General features: G+C 36.9%; 1 protein-coding gene across 2 annotated transcripts; it reads right to left on the bottom strand.

Moving 5' to 3' along the window:
• Positions 1–7987: 7987 nt before the first annotated feature.
• LOC145787452 (RAD50-interacting protein 1-like) lies at positions 7988–17680 on the bottom strand. 2 transcript variants are annotated; one of them, XM_082599196.1, is made up of 17 exons: positions 17510–17680; positions 16967–17211; positions 16145–16324; positions 15833–16006; positions 15055–15119; positions 14756–14883; positions 14565–14657; positions 14211–14315; positions 13839–13968; positions 12526–12664; positions 12260–12350; positions 11739–11843; positions 11447–11548; positions 10615–10769; positions 9748–9928; positions 9203–9321; positions 7988–8511 (listed from the first exon to the last, which is right to left on the bottom strand). In XM_082599196.1, the coding sequence occupies exons 1-17, from the start codon at positions 17648–17650 to the stop codon at positions 8295–8297; spliced, it is 2370 nt and encodes a 789-aa protein (XP_082455322.1). In that variant the 5' UTR covers positions 17651–17680; the 3' UTR covers positions 7988–8294. The 2 variants fall into 2 exon arrangements, with proteins under 2 accessions (XP_082455322.1, XP_082455323.1); XM_082599197.1 differs by lacking the exon at positions 16967–17211 and having other exon boundaries at positions 17510–17595.
• Positions 17681–18176: the final 496 nt, after the last annotated feature.

Genomic DNA, 18176 nt, shown 5'->3' with positions numbered 1-18176 from the left:
TCCTCCTAGCTTCCATTCAAGAAGGAAAACTTTCGACTTTTACGTTGCTTCAACGATTGATGACATTGAATCAGCGTAACAAAGGCGAATTTTTCGCTAAGAATCGGTGGGAATACTGGTACTTTTATCACGCGCAACTTAGTTCAAGTCTTGCGTCACAATATCTGGCTTTGATCGAGTAATATTGATAACGCAAGGTTGATTACAAAGTTAGATTATACGAGTAGGCTATATTACAGCAAGATGCAGCAAAATTTGTTAAGTTTTGGTATTACAGTAAGAAAAAAAACGCCCAGGAAAAATTCACTTTTGCTGACAAGACACGCAAAAATAAACCTAAAGAAAAAAGCCTAATGCAACTTCGCACAGCAGAAAATAGTGGCATTAGTGTAGAAGTTTTCCCACTCGTGCCCAAAGCATTGTGACACAAGAAGCCACACGACCTCGTTCGGTGGAAGTTAATCAGTTATGCGGCGTATTAAGCAGCTACGCGGCGCTTTGACTCTTCAAGCGCACGTCGTTGGTCAGATGAAAGTCTTTCAGAGTGACTTGGCTGAATTTTAAAGCTTCCCAAACAGTAGCTATAGTTTTCGAATCATGGCGAAGAATTATCAAGATAAAGTGATTAAACATGACGATCGACGTTAAAACTGGTGTGTCCGCCGTCAGACTTAATTTGTTTGCCGAGATAGCTGCTCAGACCGGACACGTTTGTCCGCTGTCAACAAAAACGAATTTCGAAGCCTGGTATATATATATAATATGTGTTTTTCAAAATAATTTAAGTAACTGCATTCCATGTGGGTCGCTACTAGTATAGATCACAATTAATAGCCTGCTCAAAATAATCTAAGTGTCTACAGGCCTCTAAGCTTCTTTGTTTTTCCGTTGACCAAGCATGACCGACTAGAGTTCTATCCAGCGACCAATTTCTGGCACTCGGCAGCTAAAATAAACACCTGTTAAAAATTTGTGTTTTTAAAAATCCGTTTATTAATATTATGTTTTCGCATTGATTCAGGTCACAACACAAACAAGCTCATGAAAAATATTTGCAGTTGTATTTAAGTGTACTACTGCTTCCCAAGAAGATATGTCAACGCTTAGTCTTTTTACGAAACTTTTATCAGCAATAGTTCTTGTCGCTATGTGAAAGACTTTGCCTATTCAATGTGTTGAATTACTCAAAGTGATTTGTCTTAAAACTTCTTGCATTTCTATCGCAGACGTTTAAATTGATTACATTTGCACGTCTCAATCAGTGATTTGTATTGAGATGATACGATACTTAACTTTTATTTCTGAGTTTTTGTTTCAAACATTCATAAATATTGGGACATCAAAGGAGTAGGGAACCATAAGTAGGTATGTACCAGTATCCAGTAAGTTTGTTCAGGACAACATTGCCAGTTGCAAGTTAATTGTTTTTCACGGTTATTCTAAAACTGCCATTGCTACCATATTTGTTGATCAGACAGTCTGCTTGTCCAAACTGTTTAACTTCATTCTTCATTTTTATTCATCTGTATAAATATAACAGACCAACCAAACTTAGCCTCAGTCTAATACAGTTCACATTACACTAGCCTATATATTTAAACTCAAACACAGATAATGAATTTCTCAACTGCCATGACACCATAACCAGAACATTTCAAAAAACATAATTTCTTTAGACGTACCCTTAAGGTTTTCACTGAACTGGTAACTAATTATGATGAAATTCGCTCTGCTTGGCATTGAGCACTTTTTGCAGTATTAATAGTATTTATTGTTTAACTTCTTTAGCCTATTTGATTTGACAATCCAAAGACCAAAATTGTTACCTGATTTACCTCTTACAGGCAAGCCTGTAATAAAACCTTGATTTTACAGTTGGAAACTCTGATTATTTTTTTTCAACAAAGAAGTTGCTCAAGAAAAAGGGTCATTCAAATGACTGACTTAAATGACGCACATCGATCTTCTATTGTGGCCTACCTTCAAAACGTAAAACCAAAACTGACAAATGATTTTGGTAAGTAACCTGTAGCCTAAAAGTTAATTGAAAAATTTCTAAAAAATGTTTAAGTGCATGCGCAATGGGCACTCGACTTTGGTCGTCCGTCCTGATACCTCATTTGGTTAGCTCGCGACTTCGTGAAAGAAGAAGCTTCAAGATCAAACGGCGCTGGTTCGACTCTCGAGGTGTTCGCTTGAGCAACGTATTCTAAGGACTGCTCTCCACTCAGCGGCACCTAATGAATGGAATAATTCCCTGGCAACAACACTTTAACAATAATTGAAAACTCCACTATGCCAAATGCCAATCTCGGTAACCGGTTATGCGTCAAAAGCCTCTACAAGTATACGTGTTACGGACAATCTCTGTACGAATCAAGCGTCACATAAAACCGTTGTCTACTAAACCTGACGTCTTACGTCATATGGACTATTGCTAGAAATAAGCAAAGATTGCATCACCTTTGCCACACCTGTGAAGCATTACATCATCGTTAAATCTTGAACTACGAGACATGGTGTAAGCCAGATTTAACAGGTGCTTGAATAGCTTCATAATGCTTATTATTATTACGTCACAGAAGATGGTTACTTGCGTTCAGGCTTGCCAGATTGGCCCCTTTGGGGCCAAATTTGTGAAATTTGGCCATTTTTAGAGGTAGTTGGCCCCCAAAAAAATTGTTTGGCCCCTTGGCCCTTTGTTTTCAATATTTGGCTCTTTTTGGAAGCAGTTGGCACATACTATCAAACTAGCTATTTAAATAAATGTCTTTCGGAAATTGAGACTGAAAAGTGTTATTACGATTTTTTAGACAAAGTTTAGCCAGAGATATAAATACAAGAGATAGGCAATAGAATCCGCGTACGCTTTAAACAGGCGGCGATGTTGAAAAGCGGTCACGGTTGACTGGATAGGGATCAAGCCGCAGCTCTCTATGCCCGCAAACTGCAAAACGTGATAATTTCAAGCAGTTTACCCAGAGGTTTACAGGTTTAGTGAGGAAGTTCCATGGAATTTGATTGTTCCAATTCAGTTTTGTAGAGCTTGCATTAATATTCGTCTATAGGAAAATTAAATATGGTAGATAACTTAATTGCTATCAAGCTAAGTTACCGTATGTATTATTGACCAGTCGGCAATAAACCTAGCAGATTACGGTAGCCCTTTTGGATTTATTGATTGTTTTGCGAGTATGTAGGAAGCAACATGCAGGTTTAGCAAGAGTTTCAGTTTTTAAACTACCTGGCTAAATACTTAGTCATGGGCATGGTAGTTCTTATTGCCGTTTGCAAGATTAGGTTATGAATTGTGGTGTATTTTACAGTTATGAATTCTGTTGTTATAATCATTCATATTTGTTTTATAATTTCAGGAATGTTATCATTATACTATTTATTTGCAGTTATTTATTAGATTATAAATGCCAGCTTCGAATCGCCCAATTCCTCAGTGTCACACGCATTGAAGTAAAAGGTTTCTCTATATTTAAACTGTCAATGTTTATGCGAAAGGGAAGTAGCCTACAAAGTGTGGCATAATGAAGTTTTGAAGAATGTCATACTTTAACTTAAGTACAGAGATGAACGTGATCCAAGAGATAATATTAAACAAGTTCTTCACAAAGGAAATGCTGGAATTTGTGAGAAACACTTTAATGCAGAGGACATAATAATAAATTCCAAAAGTAGCAGTAAATCTTTGAAGTTTGGTGCCGTTCCATGCTTAAACTTGCCACAGAGAACCGGTGATAAGCTGCTGTATCCACTATGCGTCTAACACTGGTCCGAGACCGAATTACACCATCAATAGGCTACATGAAAACATTGGAGATGTCAGGAAATCTTTTAACAGGATAAAACGAATTGGGTGGCAATTTCAAGAACATGCAGATTATATTTTAATTCAAAAGAATGACCTTGTTCTTATTGTAAATATCTCAACATTAGGCTACAATACAAATTTAGTGTGTCTAACTTTCATTTTAAAGTGTCTGAGGACAGTCAGGACACAATGTTCTGTAACAAGCTTGGTGCCCAAATCACAGAAATAGAAGCACATCCAGAAAAAATGTGTCTCGGTATTACAACAAAGCCGGTCATTGGCACTAATTGCATTGTATATTACAAAGCATACAATGTATTACAATGTTGACTGATTTTCAAAAAATATTTTTTGAAAGTCAACTTGAAGTTAATCAAAAGACTTGTAAAACAAAATATCATCCTGAGATTATCCGATTTGCTCTCAGCCTGCAGTTAAAAAGTTCCTCTGCATATGATCAACTCGGATCAACTTCGTGGAGTTTTGCGCTTGCCATCAAAACGTACTTTATTTGATTATCGTCATATGCATCAAAACCAAACCGGGACATTCAACAATCATATTCCGAATGCATTAAAAAAAAGTCATTCATGGATTCATGCAAAGATTTTGAGAAATACTTTTATATAATGTTTGATGAAATGAAAGTATGATCTAATTTAGTATTCAAACCGGAAACCGAAAAAACCATAGATTTTTACAGATTAGCCTATGGATCAAATTTATCAACCGATTTAGATGTGGCCAATTATATGCTTGTGGTTTATGTTATAAGTTTTGCAGGAAATATCAGTCGGTCTCTGGCCTATTATTCAACAAACACAGCTAAATGTCATAATTTAGTGAGCATTGTTTGGGGAGGTGTAGACAGCTTGGAGACACATTGTAATTTGAAAGTGCTGGGAACTGTTTGTGATAGTAGCGCAAACAATCAAAAGTGTTTGGAAATTTTGGGATCTGGTTCTGAAAAAGTAAAAAATCCATTCACTGAAGAAGATAGGTTTATTTATTTAATTAATTTATTTAATTATTAAATGATCCGCCCCATCTTATAAAAATAGCAAGAAATTGTTTATATGCAAACCGAGTTGGAGGAACACGATTGATGCAATACGTTAATGGAGAATTGATCTTGTGGGATCATTTTAAAGAAGTGGCCTTTACTGAGATGAAACGAGAGTTGCGATATTTGCCAAGAATATCAAATAGTCACGCTTCCTTGACTTCTTTTTCTAAAATGAATGTTGCTGTTGCTGCCCAAACACTAAGTCGCTGCGTATCAATGGAGTTGGAGAAGTAGGCTATGGTTTTAATGCCACAGCTCAATATTGTTCCATGTTTAACAGGTTCTTGGATTTGATGAGCACAACATGCAATTTTACAGCAGGTAACCCGGATTTAAAACCATATTATTCAACTACTGATGCCAGACTTGAACGATTGCAAGGTGTATTTTTGCCCTATCTTAATAGTTGGCATGAACAGATAAATGCAGACACTCAAGTTTCCAGGGCAATTAGAAAAAAGAAATCATATCTGACCAAACCTTTAAAGGATTGAAATTATCAGTTAATGGCATGATTGGAATTATCGAATGCCTTTTCTTTTGTCAAACAACATGCCATTTGTTTGTACAAAACGTGTGAGCCAAGACGTATTGGAACATAGATAAAACTTCCATTTTCCTATAGCCTAAAATATATCGTATGCTTTTATAACCTTCGTTTTCAAAACGTAAACTAAGTGAACTCCGAAATCGGAAATACTGTACTGAATGCCTCGTAGCCTTTCCCTGATCGCGGTTGATCCATATCCACGCACCGTGACGGTGACGTCATCATTTTTCAACATCGGTTCACGAGTTGGCCACTTTGCCTATCTCTGTATTTGTATCTCTGGTTTAGCTGACAATGTTTATGCCAATGCCAAAGATTCGAGTGGAAACACTGTAGAAGATGAAGATTTGGAATTGTTTTTGTAGAAGGTGTTGTTGCAATGTTGTAACGTTATTGACGTTGTTAACGTTATTATGTTTTATTAACAACGTTATTAACATTATTGAACAATTTGGCTCTTTTTTACCCAATTTGGCCTTTTTTTCGACATTATTTGGCTCTTTTTCTCAAAAGCTGTCTGACAACCCTGCTTGCGTTTGGAATATTGCAATATATTCTCTCATTCTTAAAATTGTTGCTTGAAAAGTTGGTCGCATATTGAAACGGTTTTGTTTGTGCTTATAGCCTACCAACTAGTCGAAATTTCCGTCTTTATCTCAGTAATTTGTATTGTAGTGACAAGTTTTAGTGGGTAGGCCTACAGTGTTTCCCTCATTCTTCGACAGCCTTGAGGTTATTTTTACAGAAATGCAATTCTTGAATAGACGTTTTCAGAAGAGTGTTTCTTTCGGTCATTGCATAGCCTACAGACGAACGGATCCGGGAATATTATGTTACAATTTTCCCACGAAGAGATTATGGTTTACCGCTGTGACCACCAAGCAAGGCTTTGTCAGTTTGAAAATAAAAATTCAAGCACCAACCAAATTAATCAGCTACAGACCTACGCAATTTGCAAGCCATTTTTCAAATGTTGTCAATTTGTTCCAAAGGACCCAACCACCTTGTCAACAATAGTAGAGTAGCCTACACTCTATTGACCTTTAAAGCAGCCATGCATGTGGTCCAATTAAATTAGGATTTTGAAATGCAACTGTGTAGCCTATCTAGCCTACGTGATTTATCAAACCTGAACCATGTTTTGTTGCAACCAAATTAGTCTAAAGAGCAAAGGTTTCAATGACATGTTACACTCTTACGGTGTAAAATAAGCTAAATTATCACAAAGTGTCTCAAGTGATAGCCTAATCCGTAGGCTATTTATTACCCGGTAGTGGTTAACGCCCCACTCGAGATCAAGCGGCGCTATAGTTCGGCTTTCGTAATGTGAGCTTGAGCAACGTATTTTAGGACTGCTCTCCATTCAGCGGCACATAGTAGCCTATATGGATTAATCCATATATGCTACTATAATCGGAAACTGCACCTGATAACAATCGGAAACTGCACTCTGCCAATCTCGGTAACCGGCTCTGTGTCAAACTCTACAAGAGGCCTATGCAAAAACTGCCAGGAATAACCTATCAAAGGCTTTGTCAGTCCGAGGATAGGCTATACAGATTTGATACTAACTCATTCCGACATTCTGTAAATCAGACACGACTAATTTCTTCGGGGAGGGAGATCAGGTAAACCTATTTAAACCTATGTCTATAAAAACATTTTTATTGTTTTGTCAGGTTAACCTGTCTTACTTTACATTTCACAATGTAGTTTTTATCGACCTGCTTTAGCCTGATGCTGCGAGTTTGCTGTAGTAATAGCGAATTGAACTAGCTAAAAGCGAAACTCAATCAATTGCATTAGCCTACATGTCTTAAACTTACTAGCCTCAAGTCGCAACAACCTTGAATTATTACCAGTATTCAGTGATCATACCACCAGTGCAGCGCTATACATAGAAGACACTTGGAACAGCATGGTGTACCACCGATTCCAAACTCCATAGTTTGATACTTCACCCGGTGGCACGCCTCCCTGGTATGGACCTTCCCCAGCCGACTTAGGCAAGCTCAATAGAATTTAAACAAGAGTCGACTGCTTCCATACCAATATGCACAAGTAGGGGTTGGCCACCTGCGAATGGGGCGCGAAAGAACAAACTGCTGACCATGTCGCTCTTGAATATTCCATTCACAAAGAGCCAAATGGAATGTATGGTGTAGCAGAACTGGAGGATGCTGCACTCAGCTGGTTTTCATCACCTACCTTGAAATTTAAACAATCCTGTCTCAAACGAAAGAAGAAGTCGTAACAACGTCGATTTCAAACGCAGTTTAGCGTGGATGTAAATTGGAGTTTTTGTCGGTCAACCAACTTACCACGCGTCAGTTTTAGTGTTTATAGATATAGTGCAAAGGCGCTCAACTTTCGCGAACCTTTCTTTTGGCTGCGAATGACCCTCTAAAAGTGCGAATACGTTCAAAAGTGAAAAAAGTTACAACTGTCATTACAATCGGGGGAACAATACCTTTCATCCATCTATTGCGCCTAAGATCTTTGTTTCTTTAAATGAACACAACAATCGAAAACCAGGCACGTTTCAATGTATAGTTATAAATCATTTTATTGCACCGTTCAACTAAAATTAATGACAAAGGTTGTACTGAAATAACGTAACAACAAACTCTACAGCATTGTTCCAGTCACCATGAGCAGGTTTTCTTCAAACACATAGTCTTTTCAAATGAAAAAAGCACTAAGTTTACAGCGCAGTAATTCGAGGTTAAATTTCTCAATGTTTGAAAGCAGAGTTGACAAATTCGCTCATATCATCAAACACTTTTGCTTGTTTAGAGCGACAGTATGCCGCAAAATTTGAAAAATTTTCAATGCAATGTAATATTTGCTCTTCTTCACGTTGTGGTCCAGTCAACGCGCCGTTTCAATAGTTTCGTAACATCGCTTGGTTTCAGTAAGTGCACACCGACATCAGCAAGAACTGTAGCCGGGTCAGGAGTGGAAACACTTCGATCAAAAGGATCCTTCGGTTTTGAGGCTTCGTTGATGGCTTCTTTTAGTAAAAGAGCACTTCCAAACTGAAGATTGAGAACCAGACAAGCCTCCTTCATTCTGTACCATGAAGTCACATGAAGTATAGAAACAAATTGTACGTCTTGGAAGGAAATTTGCAATAGGGTAAGAACAGATGAATTATTTAATATCTTAAACAGGTTGATATTGGATTATTAAACAGGTTGCATTGGATGAAACTGCCTTTGAACAGTGCATGCTAAGAATGGAAGTTTTATCACTGGTGGAAATTCATTTCATAACAAGCTTCTATACCCCAGTTAAATTCCAAGGCTTAAAATGAGCAATGAAATCGTTTCTTGAGGAACAATTTACGTTTAATGAACTAAAAAAAATACATCAAAAGCAGCTTCGGCTTAGTATTGATAACGTAAAGCCATCGATCCAGACAGCTAATCAGTCGTTTTCTTACATTAATTCCACCTCTGCAGGTATTGAATCAATATAAAAATGACTGATTTTCTGTCTGGTGAAGGATAACTGGATCAACACAGCTTAAGAGCTTTGGCAAGACACTTAAAGGGAGGCCTGAAGTTGGACACCAATGTTAGCTTCCTTGCATTGTCATCCGTTGAATCCAAACTACCACAACCACCGGATATGGGCCTAAGCCTGGGTGCGACAAAAACGCCTTCGGTAAATTTACAACAATAAATTGACAAGTTGAATGACTCTTCTCAATATTGAAAGCTACAAAAAGACGCTGCAACAGCTGCATACTCATACCGACCTTTTGAAGTAGTTTTCTGGTCTGTTAGTGTAAGGACCAAACAAAGGAAATAGATTTCTCGTCATGTCAAATTGGAGTTGTAACGCACCGCCAGCGTTGAAATGATTCCTGACAGCAACCTGAACGATCATCGATATGATTAGCAAAATGTGAGAGCTCGCTGCTATTGTTGATAGTTTTAATTTAGTATTTTGCTTTTGCTGCAGCGCTTGATTATTATTATTACGCAGCGGTATCATTCTTTTCAAGGCTGTGTCTGTCAGACGATACCGACAAAGTAAAATCGGAATATGTTTCTGCATATTTTACGCCAACATACGACATGTAGGATACAAATAGTCAATGAGACTTTTTTTTAGATATGCTTGTCTTTCGCACAGACGTCTGGTTTTCACTACTTCTTCATACTCACATTTGTACAGCCGCTTAAACTGCAATGAAAACCACTAGAAAACCATGTCACCCAATCCTATTACTGTTATAAATTTCATAAACTTGATGTAAAGTCATTATCAAGCTTTTAACCTCTTTGAAAAAAAACTTACTTCAACGTATAAATAGATATCAACACTCTCCGCCACGCTTCTCCATAGCTTTGTGAACAGCTTCCGACACAACTTCTGCTCGAAGATGTAAAGCCGTTCTTGCAAGACCTCCAACATGGGACAAGCGGAACGGGATACCACCAGAGTGACTTGCTCCTCCGCTAGAGGAAGAGCTAGCCACCTGTAAAAAGTTTGAATACATGGAAAAAATGTTTTACAATGAAGTCGTTTTTAGGTTTTTTTTTGTCTTATCCAAGCTTTAGTTCACTTCCGGACCACCACAGCGAAAACAATATATGTCAACATAACAAAGGTTTAGAAAAAGGTAAAAGCGACAAAACAAAACGTGCTTCAGACCGAAATAAGTTTTTAAGTAAAAACAAACTGGCACTGTCGCAACACTACGAGGCAAGCTCATCCCCCGTAGTTGAAGGATTTACATTACGTGGAAGTAAATGCAAGAAAACCTATCAATGTGTTCAGTCTTCATCATGTCAATTAAGTGTCTTGCCATGACACAGTTGCGTGCTCTCGCTAAGTGTCAAACCTATGTCCTTGTGAGCGTTATGAGAGCTGGTCGGCCATGCAGTCGTCCGGATTAAAAGAAATTCATCTTTGTTGAAGCGGATGACATTTTACGCTGAATTAGTTACAATATTATCAAGGCAAAGCAAAAATAAGATTCAACTTTTCCATTGTCAACTTTTAGACGACAACTTGTTTTTGTTCATCCGCCTCTCAAACAACGCATTTTGTGGCAAGATCAAGAATGACCCTACTACTCAGCAAACTGCGCATTAAACACGGTCTTATTCAGGAAATATACCCTAACGGTACCAGAGTATGACAACATCTATATAGACTCACTGATCATTGGCGTATTGCTGACTTTTCGGTTTAAACTCTGCCATTATGGCTTGAACGATATGTTCAACCCCTTCTTCGTGTATTCGATCATATAAGGTTATTGTTGATTCAAACACAGTTTCGTCGGTTGACCTTCCTGTATTTGGGGTTGCACCCTAAATAGTTATATCGTTAGACTATCAGATCACACGGTAAACGAAAAAAATTCACAAAAGTAAATCACTACAGGTGCAGCTGATAACAGCGATTATATTATTGAAAGTCGGAAATTTTAAATACATGGGTGAGGTAATAGATGTTATATTGTATTCTGGCATATACCGGGCGAACAGCCTAATTGTATCAGCACTTAGCTTATTAAGAAAGAGAAAGTACTCAAGCGCAAACCTGCGCAGAACTAACTCAAATCGCTATGATTAAAAAATCTCCAGTCTGTTGAACCACACAGTGTGGTCTTTAGAAGGTTCTCATACAATAATACTCTATTAGAATAAGAACCGTCTAAAGGCAATCTCGGATACAGCGGACTGTTAAGACTTTTTTGGTATATGGTGACTTCATTTGCAACAAATTTATATTAACAAAAAAATATCTTTTCAGTTTTCTGGCCCGACTGCAACAGTTTTGACCGTAACAGAACGTTTTATTCTAAAGTTAAATCTCTAAATAAAGTTACATTGGTGATGCACACAATCAAACAAGATTGGTCTATCTGAAATAACAGATGTGGGAAGCAAGACCATCGAAAACGATCGATCTTTCTTGTGCTCTGCTCTAGTTGAAGTAAGTTGCATCGAAAATCGTAAAGAGCTGTATTGAAACACAAACTTACCAAATTGTCTTCTCCCAGAGCAAGCAGTGCTCTCGGGACAACTTGATTTGAAATCGTTTTACTTGTCTCGTTGTCTCTGTGGTACTTCAGTTGGAGGAAGAACTAAAAATAACCTTGTGGTAAACAAAATATGAAAAAGATGGAAAGACGGAATAAAGAATACGCTGCAAATCCAAAGAAACAACACTTTAATCAGTTACAAGAAAAAAAACTTTTTGATAAGCGTGGTTATTATGTTTTGATGACGGGTTAATGTTGCAGAAAAGATTCCATCGTGCATAGAAGTACTCACGACATTATCGGCCCATTCTTTCATCACAGTTGTAATGTAGAAAGATGCGTTCAGTATACCAACAGATATGTCATCATATTCGCTGCTGGCAACACTTCGAATGACCTACAAGAAAATTTTCCAATCGAAACAGACTCAAAATAACGTCATGTTTTCTGCAGCAGACTGAGCATAGAGAAAAGATTAGAACATACACGAAATTCTAAATCTAGATTTAGTAACAGAAATGTTTCCGGAAAGCAGTTTGTGCAATCCACAATGAGGCACTAAAAAATAAAGAAAAAAATTAACAAAAGCATTTATTTTAAGTCGTTTAAGATCTGCAGAGGTTAAAACAACGTAAAAAGGACTTAATTTGACAGTACAGTATGCGGATTAGGGAGCACTTCTTACTTTTCCTCGGTCATATGGTGTTTGTGCAAAAATGCAGCAAATTAAACAATTATTTCTCGACACTTTTGCTTTAGTACCGTAATGTATGACGAAACGTAACTGACACTTCTCAGTTTGCATATCAATACCTGAGTCAAACGAATTCGAAAGTCATCCAATAAGAGAAGCTGAAGGTCTAGGAACTGTAATTGTTGCTCAAATAAAGGTAAATTCTTATATCTGTTGACAAGAAATATAAAACTGTTTATTTGACTAAACTTATAAAAATGTAAATACAACGCAATACTTTAAATCAACTTCCTTAATAAATTTTCATTTTGGCACTTTTTTTATTTTGAGCACAAGACAACACATGAATTACCAACATATTTGCGAATTCTGAATTTATTAGTACCTGTCCGTTATGGTCTGTAGCATTGTAATAAACGACTCCGCGCATTCGGGTGCCTTCATTTCATCGTCGTCGTCATTAGAGAACTTAGACTGCCATGCCCGTTCTGCTACTAGCAGAGCGTCTAGCCTCTCTCCAGCGCCTGGGTTTATATTACCAATATCAATTATTTAACATTGCCAACAAACCAAAGGTTGTGTCTACGGCAGAAAATGTTTAGAATCTTTTTTCTCCGCCCCGGATAGATCAGTTGGTTAGCGTGTGACTTCGTGAAAGATGAAACTTCAACATTCGGCGCTGGTTCGATTCTCGGGGTGTGCACTTGAGCAACGTATGTTAAGGACTGCTCCCCATTCAGTGGCACCTAATGGATGGAATCAGTAGCGTAGTCAGGAATTTTGAATGGGGGGGTTTCAACGACCCAGCGGCGGGGGGTCTGGGGGGCCTCCCCCAGAAAATTTTGAAAAATTACTTTGAATTTGGTGCATTCTGAGAGTATTTTCAACAAAAATGTGGGTATGAATATTCCTGTAAAATGGTGCTGTCCGGTGGCATAGCAAAAGGATAAGATCATGTTTTCTTCGGCAGTTTTCGGAAATAAGGCTAAGTCTCTATGTTTTCTTGTTGCTAATTCCTGGCTGAGATGTTTGAATGTTTGGTATTGGCAAAACTCGCTCTTTTAATGCAGTTTTGTTTAAATTTAGGCAATTTGTTTTTAGACTGAAAGCATCATTCTTAAGCATAAAGAGACCGAAAACATCATTCCCAATATCGTGACGTCACACGCATGCCAAAAGGGGGGGGGGGTTGTAACCTCCAAACCCCCCCCCCTTGGCTACGCCACTGGATGAAATACTTCCCTGGCAACAAAACTTTAACAATCGGAAACTTTACTCTGTCAATCTCGGTGACCGGCCCTGCGTCAGTGGTTCAGAGCCTCTATAAGCATGCGAAACTGCCACGATTAAGTTCTCAAAGAAGCTTTTCCAGTTCGAGGATGAAGCTTCAAACAATCAGCATTTACAAATGTAGGATAACTTTGTAATTGTTTGAAAACTTACTACGTCACCGACACGTAAAATGTGGTGGTTGGATTACAACCACAATTTTCTACAATTATTATCAGAAAGACGGGACTCTGATGTTTCGGGATGAAAACTAGGCTTCTTTGAAGCAAAATGGAGAGAAAGAAAGATATGACCCTGACACGTATTTCTGAATGATAAAAATAAAATTATCACAAAATCATTTTGTGCAACACTTTCACGCATATGCAGAAGTTTCAAGTATTTATTATATCGGCATTGGAAACTCACATATTCTTTCAATGTTTAGCCATTTTTTGATGCATTCTGGCTGTGCAAGGACTTTCAGTGGCCCATGAGTTTTGAGGAGAGAGTCAGAAATATCGTAAGTGACACGTAACTCACGGTCGAATAAAAGAACCTGAAAGCACAACAAACAAACCTGAAGCAATACATTCTCGATAAAAGTGTTCTCAATAATTACCGACAGTCCGACAATAGATACCGTCGCCAGACATCAAAATCCGTTATTTTTACATTGATTCAACGTCTGCAGACGTTGAATCAATGTAAAAATGACGGATTTTGCTGTATGGGTCCATACATTCTCTCGCTTCGATGTTTAATAAAAGTTTAAAGGTATAGCAGGTACATGGCACATACCTCATCGACAGTATGTGAAAACAGGTAGTCGTCGTATATGATTTCTTCAATATCAACAGATAGCTTTCCGATGACGAGTTGCAGTAATCCCTGGGTGAACATCATCTGGAATTTCGTAGTGAACAAAAGATAAGCCAGGTGCAACTAAATGTTACATGTTGCCGACCTGGGCAACCACTATAAGTGGTTGGAGTTAGCATGGAAGACGTTGCATTAAACAAAACTCTAAAATTTGAATCTTGAATACATAAGAGATTTATTGGGGATGTACTGTATATGAACAGACGATGACGTTTTAACATACATAGTTATATACACACAAAATATGTACAAACAAGACAAATAGAAGCATACCAATGCATCGATATGACCGTGGTCATGGCTGTCCAGTATTGTTTGGATGGTGTTTTCCAAAAACCCAGCGTGATAACTTACCCAGTTCAAAACCTACACAGAAAAACATTTTGTTAAAGCATGGTTGATTTAAAAAAAAAATCAAACAGTCAAAACATGAGGAAGGTGATTTAGTTTTCATTACGTCTTACCTGGGTTAGATACCACTCTGGTTTATGGAGTACATTTGTAGGCTTGTTTCCCGTAAAATGAAAGCGGAAACGCTTCTTTAACGGACGTAAAAGTATTTGAAACGGCAGCAATACAGCATCTGCAGCCTCTGTAATTTCATACAACTTGCAGTCATAGCCGTCACGGTTGCAGCAACAGTTTATACAGTATATTTTGGTGACGTGAAGCCGCAAACTCAGCATGCGATAAGTAGCTTATTTCCAATTCTCGAGTTGGTTTTGAATACAATTATAAAGATACAAACAACAATCTTTCTTGCCTTGAAGTCTCGGATCAGGTTCTTCTAATTCGTTGATGGTGGTTGGTTCATCATGCAATTGATCACTATTGATTAAACAAAGAATCATTAGGAGCAAATAAATTGTTTGAACTTTGAAAACCTTTTTAGGTAACTTGTTAGATGAACGTGTGAAAATGTGAGTTGTTTTATGAGGTCGTTTTTTTTTTACAAAACAGTAGTAAAACAGCAGTATAAATCAAGTGTATTGAAAACAAAAAAGTTTAAATGCTGAAACTGAATTTATGCAGTTTCAAAATATCTGTTCTTGAAATAAAGACTAGAAATCTATAAATTAAATCTGTATCCTGATATCTGATCTATCCTGAATCTGTTGCCTGAAGGCAACATAACTACAGACTCGAATTCGATGTAAAGAACATTCCCTCACGTTACACAATAATTCACGAAACCAAGTGAAATTAATCTACATTTTCAGTTTTGCTTTTATTCACTCTTTCAAGGCATTAATACTGATTACCAAAAACCATGATTTCTCAAAGATTGCATAAAACGATTTGAAGTAAAAAAAAAAAGTTAAAAAAAAACAAGCAAAAACCAGGACTTTACAAGCTGTCTGGTAACACCTCTGGGTGTCCCTGAGATTAAAAATGAAACACCATGTGTAATATGTGATATGACAATGAATGGGTAAATGTGACAAAAACTTGAATGGAAGAAAAGCTATATGGACATTTGTCGTTTATTCATTTCACAATGTTATTATCGTAGCCACAAAATTCAACAGCATGCAACATACGATAACTGAATAAGCAAAAGATTTCTAATTATGCTTTCCAACTGTACAGCAGGGTTGGGTGGAGTGTAAGGACTGGGAGTTAATTTTTCAGTAGCTGCAGATAATGGAAATGTGTTTGGCCCAGCAGCAGATATAAAAGGCCAGTTAATCTGCTTCATAACACCATCCAGCTCTCTGAAAAACAAAATATGAAATTCCCCAATGACAACCTAAACAAGTTTTTTTTACCAATAAATTTGTAAATTGGCTTAGAATCATACAAAAATAAAACCAAACACAAATTATCATATTATATAACTCGGCTTCTCTTACTTGCTTAACTTATTCTTTAATATGTTATACCAAAAGAAAATTGTTTTCTTGATGTAGGCAATTAAATAAAGACACTTTGAAGAGTTCTCCAGCATAGAAGTGTAGTATTCCACAAGTTTCTTGAATGTTAAGCATGCATCCTTCATGCTATCACTCAAGATATATTGCTGAACTTCACCACTACAAACAACAAAATACAAATTATTTATTCATATTTTACATATTATACAGTAGATAGTATTAAAATAACAAATATATTTTACAACAGAAATCTTAACAGCTTGTTTCATTCTATATGAGATCTTCAAAAAGCTAATCTACAAATAGCATAGACTGTTCACCTAAAACAATCAACTAATATTTGTTGGAGATGGAGTCTTCGATTTAATGGTTTTGCAGATATAATATATCCTTTCATTTCATGTCGGCATTTACTCAAATTACGGTAAAAGGATGCTACAAATCAACTAATCATGCACCTTTTTATCCAAACACACAGGTCTTCTACCAACTCCATTGATATTGAGTTTGTAGAATAACTAGAATAACCTTCTGAAGACCTTATCTTACTGTGAAACAGGCTCAAGTTAAATTACAACATTCTCAAAAATTCAATAAAGAAAATTCTTTTCCTGAAGCTGTTGTGATGGGTTGATCGTCACCCACTCAATCATTCAAAAAAAAAGGATACATACAAATACAAATGCAAATCAGCATGCATATTGCATATACAATTAATTGTGCACTGTATGTACAAAGATTTTACATTTTCTGTTTGTATATTTTCATGATTTTATTCAGATTTTTGTTTTTGCTTCTTACCTAGTTTCATCAACTTTGGCTAACCATTTCATATATGACATATATTTTCCAATTTCATTGACTTTGTTAATAGACTGTTGAAATTTTTCAACAGCGTCGAGGGCACATTTGTCTAAACACTGTGAAATTTCAGTATTGATGCAATCTTTTGCAAGTTCAAATTCTTCAACTTTTTCTAAAGTCTCTTCAGCAGAGGTTAATGCCGCTTTAATCTTTTTTGGAACTTCAGTTGTAATTGCAGACAACTAAAAATTATATGCTATAATGTTAAAATTTAATTATCATGCAGTTTTAATAAATCGGAAAAAAACAATACTAAACTATATTTCCATCTGGACTTGAACGAATTGCGTATTTTGTAAGACATGCATTTATAAAGATGACAAAACAAACTAAACATGTTAGTTTAAGTAAATACTTTTTAATAAAAAATTGTAAAACTTTTAGCAAATGCAAATTATCAAATTTTACTATTAGCCTTTATAAAGTAGAACTTTGGATAAAAAACATATTTGACAACATAAACTCACACAACATTCTGACCTGTTCTTCTAATTTCAATTTCTTTGCTAAGTTCTCCCTGTAAAGTTCTTCAACATTTTTCAAGTTCTTAATATCAGATCCAAAAGATTTATCCAAATATTCTTTGATCTCATCATTTAATGAACCAGCATTTGAACTCATATTGAGACATAAATTAACTTAACTTATAAACCAACTGTTTCAAAAAAATGTTCACAAACCACTCAACACACAGTAATTTACTATCTATAACGTGAAAACATATAGGCAAGGCATGGGTAGGACACCAGAAAATCGGATTGGAGCGCAAAGTTGGGCGCTAAACCAACTGAGCAATCAGGGCGTACTTTTCCAGATTACAAATAAGACTGTGCAATTTTTATAAATTCGATAAAATTCTTAACAAATCAATTTCAGATGCCTTGTTGTTGTTGTATTTGATTGATGATGAACTGTTTTATTTCGATCAACGACGCACGAGTACAAAATAATTGACACGGCGAGAAGAACACAATAAACATAGCCAGGTCAGAGACTTTAAAGAACCGGCCTGCCACGCCCCGTGGAGGCGGGGAGCGGCGATGCACCCGAAGGGAAGTCCACCAGCTTAGGTCGCGGGGGCCAAGCTGGGGAGTCTAGGTACCTGTGGAAGGAAAGTGTGGATCGAGAATTTTGTGCGACTCGTCCG

Source organism: Aplidium turbinatum, chromosome 18, assembly GCF_918807975.1.
Source record: "Aplidium turbinatum chromosome 18, kaAplTurb1.1, whole genome shotgun sequence".
Taxonomy (NCBI): Eukaryota; Metazoa; Chordata; class Ascidiacea; order Aplousobranchia; family Polyclinidae; genus Aplidium; species Aplidium turbinatum.
This window is presented reverse-complemented; position numbering and strand designations above follow the sequence as displayed.

Coding starts and splice junctions, on each gene's coding strand:
- LOC145787452 (XM_082599196.1), bottom strand. CDS start 17,650: ATGAGTTCAAATGCTGGTTCATTAAATGATGAGATCAAAGAATATTTG. Junction 11,844..12,259: donor TTCGAATTCGTTTGACTCAG/GTATTGATATGC, acceptor ATTTTCTTGTAG/GTCATTCGAAGTGTTGCCAG. Junction 11,549..11,738: donor AAGAATGGGCCGATAATGTC/GTGAGTACTTCT, acceptor GGTTATTTTTAG/TTCTTCCTCCAACTGAAGTA.